General features: G+C 52.3%; 11 protein-coding genes across 11 annotated transcripts; 8 read left to right on the plus strand and 3 right to left on the minus strand.

The window, feature by feature from the left end:
• Positions 1-1,260: 1,260 nt before the first annotated feature.
• On the plus strand, positions 1,261-3,270 carry SAICODRAFT_53979 (Arabinanase/levansucrase/invertase; the record flags this gene model as incomplete). The annotated part of the gene is made up of 2 exons (XM_019169253.1): positions 1,261-1,701; positions 1,741-3,270. The coding sequence occupies 2 exons, from the start codon at positions 1,261-1,263 to the stop codon at positions 3,268-3,270; spliced, it is 1,971 nt and encodes a 656-aa protein (XP_019025964.1).
• A 139-nt stretch (positions 3,271-3,409) lies between these two features.
• On the plus strand, positions 3,410-4,306 carry SAICODRAFT_6043 (putative cytoplasm protein; the record flags this gene model as incomplete). Its single annotated transcript, XM_019169763.1, has 2 exons — positions 3,410-3,765; positions 3,820-4,306. The coding sequence occupies 2 exons, from the start codon at positions 3,410-3,412 to the stop codon at positions 4,304-4,306; spliced, it is 843 nt and encodes a 280-aa protein (XP_019025965.1).
• Positions 4,307-5,285: 979 nt separating this feature from the next.
• On the plus strand, positions 5,286-6,550 carry SAICODRAFT_206877 (actin protein 4). The gene is made up of 2 exons (XM_019166305.1): positions 5,286-5,556; positions 5,590-6,550. The coding sequence occupies exons 1-2, from the start codon at positions 5,398-5,400 to the stop codon at positions 6,394-6,396; spliced, it is 966 nt and encodes a 321-aa protein (XP_019025966.1). The 5' UTR covers positions 5,286-5,397; the 3' UTR covers positions 6,397-6,550.
• A 230-nt stretch (positions 6,551-6,780) lies between these two features.
• Positions 6,781-7,617, plus strand: SAICODRAFT_29463 (cytochrome b5). Its single transcript, XM_019167416.1, has 6 exons — positions 6,781-6,934; positions 7,008-7,090; positions 7,147-7,193; positions 7,251-7,273; positions 7,326-7,415; positions 7,469-7,617. Exons 1-6 carry the CDS (start codon positions 6,926-6,928, stop codon positions 7,601-7,603), a joined length of 387 nt encoding a protein of 128 aa, XP_019025967.1. The 5' UTR covers positions 6,781-6,925; the 3' UTR covers positions 7,604-7,617.
• A 131-nt stretch (positions 7,618-7,748) lies between these two features.
• SAICODRAFT_29464 (uncharacterized protein) lies at positions 7,749-9,099 on the plus strand. The gene has a single exon (XM_019167417.1). The coding sequence runs from the start codon at positions 7,777-7,779 to the stop codon at positions 9,079-9,081; it is 1,305 nt and encodes a 434-aa protein (XP_019025968.1). The 5' UTR covers positions 7,749-7,776; the 3' UTR covers positions 9,082-9,099.
• Positions 9,100-9,565: 466 nt separating this feature from the next.
• SAICODRAFT_43804 (SRP19-domain-containing protein) lies at positions 9,566-10,054 on the plus strand (the record flags this gene model as incomplete). The annotated part of the gene is made up of 1 exon (XM_019168752.1): positions 9,566-10,054. A coding segment is annotated over one exon (489 nt), but the record flags the coding sequence as incomplete, so codon positions are not given.
• Positions 10,055-11,021: 967 nt separating this feature from the next.
• On the plus strand, positions 11,022-12,195 carry SAICODRAFT_64592 (Prp18-domain-containing protein). Its single transcript, XM_019170084.1, has 2 exons — positions 11,022-11,308; positions 11,364-12,195. The coding sequence occupies exons 1-2, from the start codon at positions 11,048-11,050 to the stop codon at positions 12,186-12,188; spliced, it is 1,086 nt and encodes a 361-aa protein (XP_019025970.1). The 5' UTR covers positions 11,022-11,047; the 3' UTR covers positions 12,189-12,195.
• Positions 12,196-12,335: 140 nt separating this feature from the next.
• SAICODRAFT_89896 (methyltransferase) lies at positions 12,336-13,251 on the plus strand (the record flags this gene model as incomplete). The annotated part of the gene is made up of 2 exons (XM_019171664.1): positions 12,336-12,393; positions 12,456-13,251. The coding sequence occupies exons 1-2, from the start codon at positions 12,374-12,376 to the stop codon at positions 13,249-13,251; spliced, it is 816 nt and encodes a 271-aa protein (XP_019025971.1). The 5' UTR covers positions 12,336-12,373.
• Positions 13,252-13,287: 36 nt separating this feature from the next.
• SAICODRAFT_45571 (kinase-like protein) lies at positions 13,288-14,265 on the minus strand (the record flags this gene model as incomplete). The annotated part of the gene is made up of 1 exon (XM_019168816.1): positions 13,288-14,265. A coding segment is annotated over one exon (978 nt), but the record flags the coding sequence as incomplete, so codon positions are not given.
• Positions 14,266-14,399: 134 nt separating this feature from the next.
• SAICODRAFT_207110 (uncharacterized protein) lies at positions 14,400-17,558 on the minus strand. Its single transcript, XM_019166309.1, has 2 exons — positions 14,714-17,558; positions 14,400-14,554 (listed from the first exon to the last, which is right to left on the minus strand). The coding sequence occupies exons 1-2, from the start codon at positions 17,465-17,467 to the stop codon at positions 14,489-14,491; spliced, it is 2,820 nt and encodes a 939-aa protein (XP_019025973.1). The 5' UTR covers positions 17,468-17,558; the 3' UTR covers positions 14,400-14,488.
• A 620-nt stretch (positions 17,559-18,178) lies between these two features.
• On the minus strand, positions 18,179-18,806 carry SAICODRAFT_89902 (ribosomal protein S25; the record flags this gene model as incomplete). The annotated part of the gene is made up of 2 exons (XM_019171665.1): positions 18,446-18,806; positions 18,179-18,384 (listed from the first exon to the last, which is right to left on the minus strand). The coding sequence occupies exons 1-2, from the start codon at positions 18,450-18,452 to the stop codon at positions 18,182-18,184; spliced, it is 210 nt and encodes a 69-aa protein (XP_019025974.1). The 5' UTR covers positions 18,453-18,806.
• Between the last annotated feature and the right edge of the window lie 160 nt (positions 18,807-18,966).

An 18,966-nucleotide genomic window follows, 5' to 3' on the forward strand; every position in this document is an offset into this window, starting at 1 on the left:
CTGATATTGCCTGTTTATATAGGTGTACAGCCCACTGCGGGCAGATCGAGAGTTATGAACCATATTCCCACGGTTAGGTGGTCGGAAGATTCGGTGTTTATCAGTATAACTACACTGGTTCTGTAGCTTCGGGCGATAGCAATAGCAATCTGATGGTAGATTGTGCAAGAACATGACATGGAAACCCCAAAACAACAGAGCTTTATACCTTTTTAGGTTTTACTGCACGGCGCTCTGAACGATGTGGAGGATGTCATGAACACCAAAACTGCGGCAAGCTCCATGTACAGAGAACGCTGCAGCTATATATATACGACGGTATCTTGGAATCATGGGTGACCCCTGTGAAATGTAGACATCTCAATGTGGGTCAGCTGTACACGCACAGACGACCCCGGGAATGAACACGAACGTGCATCCTTCGCTCCATCTCGGCGAATATTCGGTAATCAGATGCAACGTCCTTCCAGGATCTGAACCTTGATGCCATGGAGCGCGTTCGGAAATCGAACTCCGCGCCCATGGCCATGCATGCTCGGCGATGAGCTGGTGAGATACCTGCTCCGGATCAGGCCCGGCTAAAGAACTCGGAGCCTCCAATCCATAATCATCTCGCTTAAACGGATTTTAACCTTTCCGAACGTCTATTCGCTTCGTCGAGCCATTCCATCACTGGCGTTGCATTTTCGGTACTTTCTCGGTCCAAGCTGCGGTTTCGGTCCCAGTACGTAACCGCTAGCCTCCACCGTCACCCCGTATGCCCGCACCTCGTTTGGCTGCTCTTGATTCAGACTGTTGGACTTATCGTTTCTGTATTATTCAGGATGAGGATTCTCGCTGAGGGCATGGTTGGTTCTCGTTGATCATGGATTATCATTCCAGATCAACCTTTCACCGCTGTCGCACGATGCTCTTCGCACATCTCCTCTCCGCTCATCTCGGTGATCCGGAGAAGACTGCGTTAGATTGCTGTGGAGGATGCTGGCGTGAACCAGCGACGCCTCCGCCAACATCATCCCACGCTCTACTGCGACGGATCTCATGAACCGGAATTGCTACCGGCGGGGTTGGATGAATACCCCATGGTACGAGCTGAGCCCCACAAGCGGGGGACTAGGACGTCATTCGTAAGGATCGTCAGGACGCATAGGCCTTTTCTCCGGTCCTCAGTCCTTGAACAGTCTTCGGGGACTGGGGTATAAGTATGTAGTCAGACCCCCGCCTGTCAAGGGCTTTCTCCATCTGTGATTCCACTCTATTATGGTTTCCGCCGCCGCACTTGCTGGTGCCCTGCTCCTCGGAGCTGGAGCAGTCAGCGCTCAGAATTACTCCACCGTTAACCTCGCCGACGTCGACATCGCTTCTGCGCCCAACAACACTCTCTTCAACCGCTGGAGGCCCTCGTCTCGCTTCTTGGCACCTCACTCATGGATGAACGATCCTTGCGCGCCTTCATACGACCATGCTACTGGTCTTTATCACATGATGTACCAATGGCACCCCAATCATATACAGTGGGGTAACATTTCTTGGGGACACGCTGTCTCCTATGATCAGGTTACCTGGACCGACGTTGGTGGCTGGCAAGATAACAAGGCCGAGCCGTTGGCCACTGGGCCCAACGGCACTTCTGACCACCTCGGTGTGTTTTCTGGATCCGCTCAATTCCTTCCTCGCAACCAGTCTTACGGCTTGGACGGAGTGAACGGCCTCAACATTACGAATGGCAACGCAAGCGAGACCGTCATGGTCGTCTTCTACACTGGTGTTGACAAGCTTCCCACCAACTGGGCCAAGACTTACTTGAATGGAACCGAGGCGCAGAGCCTTGCTATCTCCACTGACGGTGGAAAGAGCTTCACCAAGATTGAGGATGTCATTCCCCAGCCTCCGCCGCATCTTAACATCACCGGATTCCGCGATCCTATTTTCGGCCAGTGGGCGGAAATGGACGACATTCTCCACGGTGACTCGTCTCTCGGTAACTACTACGCCATCATGGGTTCCGGTATCAAGGGCGTTGGTCCTAGGCTTCAATTCTACTATGCGCCACCGGACAATTTGACTGACTGGAATTACCTTGGACCGCTTTTCGCCGTCTCCGCGAACGAGACTTGGAGCGAGACTTACTCTGGTTCATTCGGGTACAACTTTGAGGTTGCCGGAGCATTCTCTCTCACTGAGCTCGAGAAGTTCGGCGGTGACAACGAGACCAAGCACCATTACGTTGTTGCTGGTGCCGAAGGTGGCAACACCACTCTGCACCCATCTAACCAGTGGGCGCTGTGGAGTGAAGTTCAAATGACCCGTTCCGAGAACGGATCTGCCCAGACCAACATACTCTCCACTGGTGTTCTTGACTGGGGTTTGGCTTACGCGTGGAACACCTTCTATGACGCCCCCAAGGACCGTCGTATTGCTTACGGGTGGATCAAGGAGGAGGACATCTTGCGCGGACAAACTGCAATGGGTTGGCAGGGAGCCTTCGCACTCCCTCGTCACCTGTACACGCAAGTGTACGAGAACCTCAGGAACACCGACGGCATTCTTTCTCAACGTGGTTCATGGAGAGCGCTTCGCCGTGCTGATGGCAAGTGGTCTATGACGACACTTGGTATGCAGCCAGCTGAGGACGTTGTTGCTTCCTTGAGGGAGACAGCGGAGGTGACTACCTTTGCCAACAAGACCGTCCAGGCTAAGAACGGCACCGAGAAGTACTCTGGTCTCGGTATCAACAGCACTTCGCTCAACATTCACGCTGAGATTGAGCTCAGCGGAACAGCACCCGTCGGCTTTGTCGTCAGACGCAGCCCTGACGGTGACGAACAGACCTTGATCAAGTACGACCCCGTCGCTCAGCAGCTCTCCATCGTCCGCGAGAACTCTACCCTCCTCAACGCAACTTATGTGGAAACCTACACGCACGTTGCTCCCTTGTTCTTGTTGGACACCTACAAGACCTCGAATACTACGAACATGGAGGTTGAGCGGGAGTCTCTCAAGTTGGACATCTTTGTCGACAACTCCGTCTTGGAAGTGTTTGGAAACAACCGTGTCGCCATCTCATCTCGTATCTACCCGGCGAGAATTGATTCTACTGGCCTTGGATGGTGGGTAGGATCTGGCGAGGGCAGCGTTGCGCTGAAGAACGTTACTGTCTGGGACGGATTGAAGAACGCATTCCCTGAGCGTCCTGCCAACTCGAGCACGCATTTGGTGTGGGACTCGGCCGACGTTACTCACAACGGGTTGTACTGGGCAGGAAACTAGAAACGACATTTCTTTGAGAGCAATAAATTAGGATAGCTTCTTTGTAAAACTTGATATCTACATACGTGAGGGTACGTCATGACCCGTGCAAAACACAACTCCAATTCAAACACTACACCATACATCCAAGTCCATCACAATGTCCAGCTCAAGGGAAGAAGCAGTCAAGCACCCTATGTCCACCACAATCAGCGACTGCTGTGCGTCCGGTCACTTGCACGAGGGCGAGCCAAACGGCAGGGAGGAGAAGGTGAACGGCTTGGACTGTTACATCTCCGAGCCAGAGGATGGCGACAGGAAGCTTGTCGTCCTCTTCGTCACCGATATCTTTGGCTACAAGTTGAAGAACTCGAAGCTGTTGGCAGACGAGTACGCCAAAGCCGGTTACTATGTCTACATGCCCGATTTCCACCAAGGAGACTCTCTTCCCGAGTCTCTTCTGAACAAGATTGCCCCATCTGAGGCTGCGGAGCCTAAGAGTTTCTTCACCAAAATGTGAGTGCCCGTACAGTTTTTAATGGCGACGAATCTAATGTTTCTTCGTGACAGTACCGATACCGCGTCTGCCATTGTTCAGTTCGGTCCTTGGCTCTTCCGTCACAGGGACGGTGTCACAAAGCCCTTGATTGAGAGTTTCATCAGCTACATCAAGAACAACACAGAGCACCAGAAGATTGCACTTGTTGGTTTCTGCTGGGGAGGACGTCATGCCATCGTCTTTGCTCAGAACCCGCCCATCACTTGCTCTGTGGCTTGTCACCCGTCAAACGTCTCGCTCCCGTCCGAGGTTTACCCAGTTTCTGCTCCCACTGCCATCTATGCTGGTTCAGAAGATTCTATGTTTCCCCCGTCTTCATGCGACACCGCCAAGGAAGTGTTTGAGAAGCTCGGAATCCAATATGACATTCGAGTCTTTGAAGGCCAGACCCATGGCTTTGCTGTTCGCGGTGACTTGACGAAGGAGGCCATCAAGAATGCGAAGGAGGAGTGTACAAAGGCAACCATCGCCTGGTTTGACAAGTTTATGAAGAGGTAGAGTGACGATAGTGATGCGGTGAGATGACAGAACAGGCAGTGCGAACGGGTTTAATGGTAGTTATGGGGTACGGCGTAGGTCTTGCTTCTTGGATAGTCGATCATGGAGATTTATACCTTGAAGATTCCGTCCAATCGCATGTATTGCCAAAGCTCGACTCGAGAGCGAGACTGCACCCGGTACCGGTTGGAACGGGATGCCGTGGGCTCCGGACCTCACAGAACAATTGAATCGAAATGACTTTATTTTAAACCATCATCCTTATAAAAGGAATTAGATTAAAGAAAGGTAGGATCCTAAGGATCAAGTAACGCAAGACATGCGAAAGATAATTTTTAAATAAAGATATCTCTTGACTCGTCCCATCAAGCGTTTCTGGTTCAATTATTTCGTCCGACGTTCCTCCCAACCCACGGGCATTGAGCGGCGCCTGAGCGAATGACGCTACGTCCGACTCCCTGGCGCTTCCCATCCAACAACCTCTCCACCACCAACACCTCTCGTCCTTTCTACCGTAAAGGCTTCTCCTACAATCAACTTCTCTTATAGACAAACAACATAAACACAATGGAAGGTACGTTCTGCTCTCGTTTCACCGCATTTCCTGGTCTCCATGCTGACGTGTCGCCCTTTCTACAGACGAAGTCGCTGCCGTACGTCACAATTGCTACGACTATGTGCTTGCTCGGTACTGACCAACGTTTCTAGCTCGTTATTGACAACGGTTCCGGAATGTGCAAGGCTGGGTAAGTCCATCTCGTCGTTCTGCCCCCTTTCTTGCAATGTCAGTCTGCCAGGGGTTTCTCGGGTGTATGCGATGATTGGCATGAAGACGTAGTGCGCAGCACATCTTGGACGAGCATTCATCCGAGGATAAATCCGATTGAGGGATGTATCTTGGTCCTTGTTGCTATTGCTTTGTCCCAAGGATGACGTGGACGCGCATGGAGACTTCGCATTGACTTGAGAGGGCGCAACGAAGACATTTTTCTGGAGTAAATGCTAATGTATGCTTCTACAGTTTCGCCGGTGACGATGCCCCCCGAGCTGTTTTCCCCTCCATTGTCGGTCGTCCCCGTCACCAGGGTATCATGGTCGGGATGGGACAGAAGGACTCCTACGTCGGTGATGAGGCTCAGTCCAAGCGTGGTATCCTTACCTTGAAGTACCCCATCGAGCACGGTATCGTTACCAACTGGGATGACATGGAGAAGATCTGGCACCACACCTTCTACAACGAGCTCCGTGTTGCTCCCGAGGAGCACCCCGTCCTGCTTACTGAGGCTCCCCTCAACCCCAAGTCCAACCGCGAGAAGATGACCCAGATCGTTTTCGAGACCTTCAACGCTCCCGCTTTCTACGTTGCCATCCAGGCCGTCCTTTCCCTCTACGCTTCCGGTCGTACCACCGGTATCGTTCTCGACTCCGGAGACGGTGTCACCCACACCGTCCCCATCTACGAGGGTTACGCTCTTCCTCACGCCATTCTCCGTGTCGACTTGGCTGGTCGTGACTTGACCGACTACTTGATGAAGATCCTTATGGAGCGTGGTTACACTTTCTCCACCACCGCCGAGCGAGAAATCGTCCGTGACATCAAGGAGAAGCTCTGTTATGTTGCCCTTGACTTCGAGCAGGAGATTCAGACCGCTGCTCAGTCCTCTTCCCTCGAGAAGTCTTACGAGTTGCCTGACGGTCAGGTCATCACCATCGGTAACGAGCGTTTCCGTGCTCCTGAGGCTCTCTTCCAGCCTTCTGTCCTCGGTCTTGAGGCTGCTGGTGTCCACGAGACCACCTTCAACTCCATCATGAAGTGTGATGTCGACATCCGTAAGGACTTGTACGGTAACATCGTCATGTCTGGTGGTACTACCATGTACCCTGGAATTGCCGACCGTATGCAGAAGGAGATCACCGCTCTTGCCCCATCATCGATGAAGGTCAAGATTGTTGCTCCTCCCGAGCGCAAGTACTCTGTCTGGATCGGTGGTTCCATCTTGGCTTCCCTCTCCACCTTCCAGCAGATGTGGATCTCAAAGCAGGAGTACGACGAGTCTGGTCCTTCCATCGTCTACCGCAAGTGTTTCTAAGCGTCTTGTTCGGTGTTTGGCGGTCATGGTTAGGATTAGTATACGTATGTGCTCAAGATAGGTGGGGGTGCAGGGATGGAAATGGAGGTGTTTTATTATCGCTGTAAAAGAGTGTTTTATCCAGAATTCAAGCTTTCTCGTTTTTATTCATTCCATACATAATGCCTTAGGATTCGTAAGTTGACTTCTCACGGCGACGCGATAGTTGAAGCTTGTTGACGCATGACGACAAACATCACCACTTTAACAAGAGAACAACGTCAGAATGGCCAGTACACCTGATCAGACGATTCGTCAAAGACAGCAGCCAGCTGCTTCAACGGTGAATGAGACTCCGCGTTCCCCTTTCAGCAGGCAGCAGGAGCGCGAAACGCGTCCTTCCAGTTCCGCTGGTAAAGGCTTCAATTTGGTGGAACTGTTCCGTTGGATCTCATTTCTTCTCGTGATCAACTTTGTTCTATCGTATTTCGTGACTGAGTCTTGGCTGTGGGGACACAAGGGAAAATGGACCAACATCAACAGATACAAGATGATGTTTGTGAGTGCACCCACGTTCCGGATCCTCGTTGAACATACTTTTGTCGACGTCCTGGCTGACAATTCCGAACCAGAAAACGCCTTTGAACCTTACCGAGCAGCAGCTGGCGCTATACGATGGCGCAGATCTGTCCTTGCCTATTTACGTCGCTATCAAGTAGGCCAACTCGCATACCGCGTTTCACTCGAGACATCCTAACGGAGACCTTATAGTGGGAGCGTATTTGATGTGTCTGCAAACCCAAGAATCTATGGAAAGGGTATGTGGTGCTGTATTCATGACTGTACGAACTGACGTTGACACACTTCATCTGCAGGCGGAGCTTACAACTTCTTCACCGTATGGTTTACTCCTCTACAGCAATACGAACTCAGATTGACAGAATGAGTAGGGCAAAGACTGCGCTAGAGCGTACATCACCGGTTGCTTCTCGCAAGACCAGACTCATGACTTGCGTGGAATTCCCGAAGAGAGGCAGGAGGTAGGCTACCCCATTGACACGGAAAGTGTACCAAGCTGACAGAACATCGAAAGGAGCTCAAAGGTTGGCTCAAGTTCTACAACGAGCATCCTGTCTACTACAAGGTTGGACACGTCAACCATCCCAAGATCGACCCAGCGTCCCCCATTCCTCCCGAGTGCAGGCCCGAGAAGCCTATGGGAGTATAGTAGGGAAGATGGATAACAATTTCGATAATACATTCCTTCCTATCTGCCTTAAGAATGTCAGCGTGTGTATATCACTGCCTGCTGGTGTACCCCATAGTTCCCAGGCCGTCCCCAGATTCAGCGGAGACGACCAAACCAATTGCAACTCAACAACAACGAACAGAACCAAAAGGATGACAGACGTACCAGATAGAGAACTACAAGCACCCTTTCTTCCACCAGACAAGGTCTACTCTATCCAGATCGGAAGCGAAGTCTTCCGCATAAGCGGTGCTGCGCTCTGCTCAGATGCTCCATCCTACTTTACGTGCTACTTTGAGAACAACGAGGACAAGACCCTCATTCTCGATCGCGATCCGGAGGTCTTCCAGGACATCGTGCGATATCTTCGCGGTTACTATGTAACACCAAAGTCCGAAGAGCACTTCATCTATCTCTGTTCTGATGCGATGTACTACAAGCTCTCGCGACTGCAACAACGGCTCTTTCAGGAGTACCACATCGATGTAGGAGGTCGATCTTTTCGCATCGAGAAGGACATCTTCAACGAAGTCCAGTATCCAGCTGGCGATGGAAACAACTTCTTCACGCTCGGGTTCGCCTCGCTTTTCAACCATCCCAATCCCCAGGCTTTGCTGAGCACGCATGAAGAGATGTATGGTGATCACCGTCCTCCAGAAGTACCACCTTCACGGTTACCGAGGTCGTCTGCCTTGTTTCAGGATATTCTGGCATATTTGCAGAATTACGAGGTGGAAATTCGCTCTGAAACGCACCGACAAAATCTCATGAAGGATGCACGATTCTACGGTTTACGTGCGTTGGTGGAGAAGATTGCACCGGGACGGAATGAATTCAATGGTTGGGAAGAGGGTGAAGCACCAAACAGCACGGAGGTCGAGGACGTCGTGCTACCGGTCGAAGGTGTTAAAGGACCGGGACTTTCGGTGGACGCGTCCAAAGGGCAAATTTGGTATAAGCGACCGTATATTGATACGGAAGCTGCTGGAAGACAACTGATCCTTCAGGTCAAGAACTTTGTTCTGAACGACTTGCATTTCAGTGCAAGTTCAACAGAACCCAAGGTACTACGATGTTCCGGTCATAAATACCTTGCGAAGAAGTTGAAACATCTGCTCGGCCCTTTACAAATACCAAAAGAGGACAGCTCCATTGCAATTGAAATAGGTGACGATGCCGCGGTCACTCTTGACGGTCACGATCTTGAGCTCGATGATATTGCGTTGCAAAACAAAGTCAGAGATGATGAAGAACCAGCAGCGAAACGGATCAAAACGGAAGCGGCCAGTGGCACAACATCGGGGCCGGTGAAGTTCAGAAGGTGGGTCGTCACAAAGGCCCTGCTGAGACCTTGCGTACGGGAAGAAAGCGGCAAGCAGATGTTGTGGCTGTGTGTCGTCAAGATGGAAGCGACGAGTAACCAGAAGGAGACGAACAAGGCCCGTGAATGGATTTGATCTGACGTGATACGGCCGACGTGAGGATTGGATGCCCCAGCGCGTAGAACTGCCAGGCGTTTCCCTACAATTCCAATCATGAATTCCACTTCAAATCACACTTCATACCCTTCCAAATAAGATGTAAAGGTGTAGCAGGCCTGCATCACCCCTCGTCAACGCCTGCATGTCGCGTCGAGCTCGAGCTTGTACGAGCAAGTCCACAGAAAATCATCAAGGTTTTGAAGAGGAATCAACCATGTCGAAGCAAGCATTTATCGAGGAGTTCGACGACGATACAGAGTTCGACATCCCCGCTGCGCCCGTGCGCTCTTTCCCTAATCCTACTCTGACGCCGGCATCGTCACTGCAACCAAACTCACCTGCAATCTCATCACCCGCTTTCGCACCACCGCCGAATCCCTCGACACGTCAACAGTCAGTCATTGGACCGGACGGCGTGCAGTATGTACAGGACGACTCGCACTTCAAATCATGGACGTGTGTTTACCCATGCTACTTTGACAAGAACCGATCGCACAAGGAAGGACGTCGCGTGAATAAGGAGCTGGCTGTTGAGAACCCGCTGGCAAAGGACTTGGCAGATGCGCTGAAATCAATTGGATTCAGCTGCGTTTTGGAGCCTCAGAAGACTCACCCACAAGATTGGGCCAACCCAGGCCGTGTACGATTACAATTCAAGGAGAGTGATGGGTCGTTCGCGCATCCCATCGTCAAGAACAAAGCAGATCTTTACGTCGCCATCTCTCATTATCTCAAGCACAACCCCACGACACCACAGTCTGCACTTCGCCTGCCCATCCCAGGCCTTCCCAGCGACAAACCACCTCCACCACCTGCCGTACCCAAAGGCAAACACTGGAAGATCAACACCGTCGTACCACTCCATTCGCCCGCATTGACCGGTGGTGGTGTATCAGAAAACCCCTTGGGCGATATGCAGTCGATGATGCGCAACATGGGCGGGCCTGGAGCATTGCCAAGTATGGGCGGAGCGGGGGGTATGCCTGACATGAGTTCGCTGATGAAAATGATGGGTAACATGGGAGGTATGGGTGGATTAGGTGGCGGTATGGAAGAAGGGGCACCTGCTGGAGGATCGATGCCAAAACCGAAGACGAAGGTGATCCGGGGAAGAAGATAGTAGCCGTGGGTATGCATTGATGTAGGATATTGTGCTGGATGGAAGGTAAAATTCACCACCGTCCTCTTCCTCCCCTTCCCATGTCTCCTCTGCCGTAGCTCGTATCTCGATCGTCGCCGCGTTTCCATTCCCCTCTTGGTGGTCCACCAGCACCTCCATTGAAACCTCCTCTTCCTCCTCGGAAAGACGGCCCTCCGCCTCGGCCACCTGCGAAAGACATACCGCGCGCCTCAGGAAGTCCATGATGCCCTGCTGAGAAGACAGCAACATCGATCCAATCTCCAACCACAAACCGTGCTTCATCTAATGTCATGGCGGCCGATCCGGTCTTCTCTCCGCCAACTTGTACAGTACCCAGTTCCTTCACTTGGAACCTGCCACGCACCGTATCTGCATATATCAGTCTGAAAGCACATCGTGTGCCAGGCTGTGCCACGGTAGGGTGTGATTGTGCAAGAACAGTGGTCAGTTCGTAGAGCGTAGCATCTTTCCTGCCTCAGAGATCAGCCCATGTGCTCACATAGACGTGGAAGGAAGTGTACCAGGTGTGTGTCTCTACTTCGTCCGCCGTTGGCTGAGAATATGCCTGGAAGTCATTAATGCTGAAGGCCTACGGTCAGCTCTGCCTGCTTGGCCGATATGGCAACATAGACTCACGGATGAAAGCCTCCCTGGCGATGAAACAATCGTAATAGAAAGGGGGTACTCTTCTGACGGTCGAGTTCTGCTCCAGTCATGGTCGAATTGGTGGTTACGTCGTTGCTGATCTCGCGTATCTTCGTTACATTCCGTTCTCGGAAAACAACCAACACCGCACCAACAATGGATTTCCTTCAGGCAGAGATTGAGAAGAAGAGAAAGCAGCTCGCATCGTCCGCTGGAGCCTCAGATGAAGGACCCCAGCCCAAAAAGTACTTCAGACGCGGTGATCTGGAGAAGGAGAGGGAGCGCAAGTATCTCGAAGAGCAAGCCCAACTTGAGAAGGAGAGAGAGGAGAAGAAGAGAAAGCGCATTGAAGAAGCTGCCGAAAGCGAGAGAAAGGCCGAGGAGGCGAGAAAGCAGAGGGCTCAGGAGAAATATGAGGTGTCTATCGTGTTTATCAACGGCGGAAAGGCACACAGCTAATCGTTACGTACAGAGTGCGAACCCGGAAATCTTCAGCATCACGGAAGAAGAAGTCGCAAAGAGACTTCGCGAGAAATATCAACCCGTTCGTCTGTTTGCAGAATCCGACCATGAGAGGAAGGTTCGCCTGCGAGCATTGGAGCTTATTGAGGAGCGAAACGAAAGGCACAGGAATGAACTCGCAAGAATCTTGAAGGATATGGGATGTGATGTGGATTTGGAAGCCTTGAAGAAAAGAGCAACCGAGCTTGATGCACGAGATGCTGCCGCGAAGGCGGTCGAAAAGCAGGAGCAGGCGGTAGAACAAAGCATGGCGGAAGAGGATCCTATGATCGATTTGGGGGACATCAAGGGCAACCCAGCAAAAGTCTACAGACAGCTTCACACTTACTTCCGTATCCTTGTCGGAGAATGGCGGTGCGCGATGGATGAACGACCAGAGGATATCCAACGCAGTCGTCAAGGTATACTTGCCGCTGAAACACAAAGACAGAGTGCCGAATTCCTTGAACCGTTCTTCACACTCCTGAAGCAGGCGAGCTTGAAGGAAGACATGTTTCCGCGTGTCGCCGAAATCGCATATTACGCTCAGCAACGGGAATACATGAAAGCGAACGACGCGTACTTGAAATTGAGCATTGGCAATGCTGCATGGCCAATCGGTGTTACCATGGTCGGTATCCACGAGAGAAGTGCTAGGCAGCGGCTGCACTCACCAAGTGGTGCCCACGTATTGAACGACGAGGCCACCAGGAAATGGTTACAGGCTATCAAACGTTGCCTGACGTTCGCACAGACAAAGTATCCGCCTAGCGACCCCTCGAAACTTATGGGATGATGCAAGGATTTTTTATGGATTTCTTCTTCGGCACGGAGGCGTTTCTCTATTTTTCTGGCAAAATACCTGAATTATTTCATTCAAGCACAGGTGCTGGCCGTGGGGTGACTCGAAGCTCGAGGTCGAGCGCGTAGGCACTGACGAGTGAGCAGCACCCACCTCTCAAACAGTAGACAAATTAAGCCATGACTTTGAAGGATAATTGGTAAACTTCCCTTAGCTGCCGACGTATATCTACGGAACAGAGAGCTAATCGCCTGAATGAAGGAATGCAGATGCGTATTCTTCGAACGCAGGATTCGTTCCCGTACTCTCGTCCGCAGTTGTCGGATTGCTTGATCCGCAGCCGGAAGACCATATCTTAGACCTTGGATGCGGTGATGGTGTTTTGTCATGTACGTTACAAGACCGATGTGCACGTCTTGTTGGCGTTGACCCGAGCCATAAGCTTATCACTCGTGCTAAGGAACTTGGTTTGAAGGAGACCAAAGTTGCTGCCGCTCAGGACCTTGTCGACATCGAGGAGCTACAGAGGGGGACGTTTGACAAGGTCTTTAGTAATGCGGCCCTACACTGGGTATTTGGAGGCGATCCAAGTCAGCGTGATGGCGTGGTAAACGGCGTGCGGAATGCCTTGAAACCTGGAGGGCTCTTCGTTGCAGAGTGCGGCGGGTTTGGCAATTGTGCCGAAGTCCACTCGGCCTTGATCAGCGCCATGGTTCACGTTTGCGGTGTTACTTATGAGGAAGCGCAAGGCCTTTCGCCGTGGTGGTTCGCAACCGAACAAGGAATGTCAAGCTTGTTGAAAAGAAATGGATTCAAGGTTACGCATACAAGTTTGACGCATAGACCTACTGAACTGCCAAAGGATAAGACCGCGAAAGCCTGGGTGGAAACATTCGGATTTCCTTGGCTCGATGCAGCAGACAAGAAAGGACCAAGCTACAGGCATAAAATTCTCGAAGAAGTTGAGGAAGCCTTAAGGGCAGTTGCTAGGCGAGAAGAAGATGGGGTATGGATTGTGAACTACATACGATTGAGGTTTGTTGCGGTAAAGGTATAAATTTGGTATCTCATATCTTACGTCTTAACACTGGGCCAGAGCCTTATCCACCATTTCAAGGACTTGTGTTGCATTGGGCCTGTCATTTGGTTCCACTTGCAAGCATTTCCGGATTATGTCGTTTGTTCCATCCGAATAATTACCATCTTCCGGTATCTTGTATTGACCATTCAGGACGGCCAGGGCTGGAGAACCTTCACCCGTATCAAACGGACTCCGTCCGTATAGAGTGGCGTACAGCGTGCAACCTAAACTCCAGATGTCGACAGCCTCCGTCAACGTTGTACCAGTAGGGACATCGAAGATTTCTGGAGCCCGGAAGTGCATACTGCAATGGACCTCGGCATCATCCTGCACTTCAATGGCTTCTGCACGGCTTCGTACTTCCCGGCGTGCGCGTCGCATCGAACCAAAGTCCATAAGGATAGGTGTAACACCATCATCACCGATCATGATGTTCCCGGGTTTGATGTCGCGATGCGCATATGCCACAGCTCCGCGGCCCGACCCAGCGTTATTACTTCCACGCATCATCGCTGTCGACTCCTGAGCATCGTCGTCTTCATCATCGTCCATTCGTGGCCGAACGACTGTTGGTGTTTGTCGGCCGCCGTGAACGACTTGTAGTGCTTTGCAAACTCCGCGGAAGAGCTTCAACACGTCGCGCTCCGATGACGTTGTTCGGTTCACGACATTGGAGTTGATCACGTCCTGCAGATTTCCTCGTCGATAGTACGGCAATAGTATCAGCACAGTCTTCCCGCCGTCCCGCTCCTGCACAGTGGCTGAATCCACGCACTTCATGATATTCGGATGGTCGAACATCTTGTAGGCATCCCGTTCTCGAAGCGCATCCTCCGTACCGAATGGGCACCTGATCTTCTTCAACGCATACTGCGCTCCTGATCCTCCGACCTCCTCCACCAGGTAGACGAAAGCGAAGCCTCCTTCACCGAGCAGCCGGAGCTCCTTTACCCGCCGACTGTTGATCCTGATTTCTGCTGCCGGGAAACACGACGACGTGAGCGAAGCCAACAGGTCGATCACGTACTGAGCCATTTGATCGAGATAATACGGTGTTGTTTGTTTGGTGGTGACGGTGCTTGGCCGTATCGATTAGGGAAGGGTCCCCGCGATTTATTTGAATAAGTATATTGTATTTAAAGTGACCACATAAAGTTGAAGGGGACGAGAATAGAAGAACATCTACGAAAGAAACACCCGAGAAGATCTCCGCTTAAACACGAAGCCTGTAGTTGGCGTTACGCCTGAGCTTCATCGACGCCGTTCCGTTGGTCCAGACAGGTGAAGCAGACACCGTAGGGACGGCAGAGGTGGCGACAGAAGAGGACGAAGAAACGACGGCGAACGAAGTAGCAGATGCGGAGGCAGACTCACTGCTGACAGCAGCAGAGGAAGAAGCAGCCTCTGAGGTGGCGATTGCGGACGAGGAAGAGCTGACGGTGTCATCAGCGGCCACGACCGACAAGGCAATGGAAGAGCACCTGGGAACGGAGCCATCAACACCAGAGGAGTAGATGGTACCGTCACAGTTGTAGAAGGAAACTGCAGAGTAACCCTCAGGAGTGAAGGTCAGAGAACCATTAACCTGGGACCAAGTGGCGGTGAAGTAGTCAGCAGCGCGCCTCTTGACAGCAACACCCGCAGAGGTGAAAGAGAGAGCGTCGGAAGTGGACGACACTTGAACCATCTCACCGTCGGTATTGACCATGGCACCACCATCCTGGATGGACAGAGACGCGGGAGTGCTGCCGGAAGAACAGACAACCAAAGTGCTGTACTCATCCTCGCAGAGGTAATTGCTTCCAGCCTGAACGTAGAAGGTGCTCAAGGTGGGGGAAGGCGTAGACGTAGCTTCCACAGAGGAAGAAGTTTCCTGAGCAGCCGTGGACGAAGTTTCAGCGATGGTTGAAGTACCGTTGTTAGCCTCAACAGAAGAAGTGGAGGGAAGTCTGGAGACTTCAGCAGGGGTGGCAGCAGCAGTAGTAGCAGCAGCGGTGGTCGTGTTCTGTGCAACAGACAAAGAGGTCAAAGGAGTGACACGAGCAGGTCCGGAAACACCAGCAGAGGTGGCGTTCTGAGCAATGACAGACGAGGTGGACAGAGTAGTCTGAGCAGCAGCGGCGGTAGTGGTACTGTTGAAAGCAACGACGGAAGAGGAGGAAGTCGTCATAGCAGCAGTAGTAGCGACAGTGGTGTTGTTACCGACAACGGAAGCGGTAGCAGCAGCAGAGGTGATCGTAACGGAGGAGGAAATGCTGCTGGCAGACGCAACAGCCTCGACAGGCGAGACAGCCATCAAGACGATAGCAGTGCATCCTACCTCCTGAGAAGAAGCAACCAAGCTATTGTCGCAAACAGACCACAAAGCGGCTTCGTTCGTAGCATCATAGTAACACTCAATCAAACCAGAGTCCTCAACAACCCAGGTGCAGACGTCAGAAGCACGCTTCTTCATGGCACCAGCGGAAGAAACAAAGTAAACATAGCCAGGCTCACCGGATTCAACCTCGAGGGTAGCGTTGGGCGAGGACATGACACCATCAGAGGACAAAGAGAACACAGGGGAAGCAACGGAAGCATCCGCAGCAGACTCGAACGCGGCCAGCGAGTTAGAGTCCGCAACGAGGACGTTCTTGTTGCCGTCAGCATCAAAGTAGGCGATAGAGAAACCAGAAGTAGCAGTAGGCTGAGCGGCAGCGAGAGCAGCAGCGGTGGAAGCAGCTACAGTCTGGTTCACCGTAGCGGTACTGACGAAAGTGTAGGTGAAGGTCGTACCATCAGCGGTAACGGTGCTCGTGACGGTCGTGGGCTCGGCAGAGGCAGTCACAGTGACGGGGGAAGCAATAACCTCCGTGGAAGTGACGGTAGCAGTGACCGAGGTGGTAAGAGTAGTGGTACCCTCAGTGATTGTAACCGGCAACAGCGTCTCAACAACGACGATGGTCTCAGTGGGAGCCGGAGAAGCGGCAGCCGTGATAGTGGAGACATAAGTCTGGTAGATGGTCGTAGCATAGTTGTTGATAATGTAGATGGTCGTACCAACGTTGCTCAAAGTCGTGGTGGTAGCTTCGACGGCGGCGACAGCGGTGGAAGCAGACGCGGCAAGGTGAACAGCAGAACCAGTCGCTGTGGTGGTAGGTTCCAAAACGGACGTAATCGTGGTGGTGTAGGTAACCGTCTTGGTCACGTACGAGGTGGAAGACCACGAAAGGGTCGTAGGAACAGCAGTCACGGCGATGGTAGTGCTGTCGATAACAACAATGGTAGGCTGAGTCAACTCAGTCGAACGAGGAACCATGACAGTTTCCGTTGTCGTGCTGGTAGCAGCAGCGGCAACGACGACCTTGGTGACAGTAACACGGGAAACCTGGGCTGAAGTGGTGGTGAAGGGCACCACATCGATGGTTTCGTAGATGGTAGAGGTCTTGGCGTCAGCGGTAACAATCTTGGTCAAGACAGTCGGAGTAGCGTACGTGACGGGAACGTCAGATGTAGTAGCGGTCACGTAAACGAAAGTCGAGAGCGTAGTGTAGGCCGTACGGGTGATGGTAGACGTCGAGTCGACCTCGGCAGAGCTGGAAACGGAGGTAGCGGACGCAGACTCGGTAAAGCCAGCGTTCAACGCAGCACCGTTGATAGAGACGGCAGTGGAGGAGACGACATCGGAGGTTGCAATCTGGACAGGGTCCACGGCGACACCGTTATCAACGGTGGAGGTAGACGACGACCCACCAATAGTCTGAACGTAGGTGTAGGTGGTAGCTGAAGCGGACTCACCCATACCCACGGTGTAGGTAAGAGTCTTGGTGATGTAGCTGACGCTGTCATCGGCGGCAACAGTGGCAGCAGCGTCTACAGCCGCAGCCACAGCCGCAGTAGATGAAGACTCGTCGATGTCGTACGAGGTGACAGTGGTCCAAGGCGTGTTGGTCAACGTCAAGGTCGTAGTGCTGGAGGACTGGTAGGTGGTCGTAGTGTTGCTCCACTTGTAAGCCGGAACAGTGGTGTTGGAGGCCGCAATAGTAGCATTGACGGTAGAGTTTCCGTAGGGAGCACCGGCAGCGAGAGACGGCAAAGCGGTCTGGTTGTTGGTAGCCGTTGCATCGAGGATGACACCGGTGGAGTTGCTGTACTGAGCATTGCCGGCTGCGAACAGCGCGGACAACGCGGCCAAAGACTGGATCAACCTCATCTTGGCTAAGAGTTACTCGATTCGACTAGCGAAAGCAAGGTGTCCTCGGGGGTGTGCGATATAGGAAAACTCGTCAAGAGCTTCTTCGTAATTGAGAGTCGACCAGCGACTGAGAGTGAAGTGAAAGAGTTAAAAGAAACCGAAGTTCTTGAACGAAATGACCGTTGGTAACGAACGCAACGTTATTTACCCCGAATCAACCGGAAGTATGTGGTAAGGGAAAAGATAGGCCACGGCGGGTATGATGGCCCTATATAGTACTTAGCAGCATGGCGAGTATACAACGGTGCTTGGCGCAGCAGCAGACAAGACCGCCTCTTTGACCTGTGCAATGGACATTCCTCGACTATTGTGTTTGGCCGGTTTGTTGTTGTATTACTGCTTTTGAGTTTGGGCCTCCTAAATCTGCGGCGCTGGGGCAGATGGGGCCAGCTGGAGGAGGAAACGCGCGAATGGGCGGTGCTGCCCCGGCGAACGTAGACCGGCGTATATATGTACGATGGATTGGGATGTATCTGGGGCGTGTTTCCATGTGTTTTACACAGAGATCTACAGGCAGGGTCATTACGGTGATCGTTACGGGAGGCATGGGAACGGGACGTGCACAGGGTATGAGAAAGTTGAAAAAACTCCATTGTAACCCAACAGAAAGCACCGGTGCTAAACATGACGAGCACATGACGTTTCCTCCCCAAATCCCCTTTATTCCTACATTTACTCGGCAGCGGCGATAGCCCTGGTGTAGATCTGCTGAGCGTGGTGGGTGTCAACCTTCTTGATAACACCCTGCTCCTCGAGCTCCTTCAAAGCACGACGGGCGAGGGAACCGTTGATCTTGAGACGGTCGACGAGGACAGAGATGGAAACGAGACGGTAAGAGCCGACCTCCTTGAAGAGCTTGTCGTAGGTGGCCTGGTCTGTTTGAGCAATCGCGTCAGCATTGTACTCTTTCTCACACAGAACTCGAATTGTACTGACCAAGCATGACCTTGTTCTGGGCCTTGTCCTTGACCTTTCCCTTGGACCACTTCTTCTTCTTGGCAGCTTTGCCTCCTGCGGCTTGGACGGCGGCGGACTTGGCCTGTCATGACGTTATTAGTTGACCGTTCAACGTGCACATTCGTAGACGCTGTTCGACAAGGAGACGTGCTGGAGAGACCGAATCAACGAGACAGGACGTCGAAGGTTTGTCGCAGGCCGTTCCAATTGCTCCCACCGGCGCATCCGTCCGACATCGTCAACCCATCCATCTCCACCCGCGTCGAAAACACCGCCCAAACACAGTCGATCTCGTTGATCCGGCGAAACCCAGAACGTCTCCAGCGTCAAAGCAGCAAAATCGACTCACCATTTTGTTGAATCTGTCGCTGACAAAGTTTCGCTGCCCGCCGCGGTGTAGACGGCCTTTTCACGAAATCGCGCATGGCCACACTCGCCACACAGAACACCAAAGTAACGGCGACCGGTGAAACGAGATGGGAAGGGCTCTGATGTTTTCT

Source organism: Saitoella complicata, assembly GCF_001661265.1.
Source record: "Saitoella complicata NRRL Y-17804 unplaced genomic scaffold SAICOscaffold_5, whole genome shotgun sequence".
Taxonomy (NCBI): domain Eukaryota; kingdom Fungi; phylum Ascomycota; class Saitoellomycetes; order Saitoellales; family Saitoellaceae; genus Saitoella; species Saitoella complicata.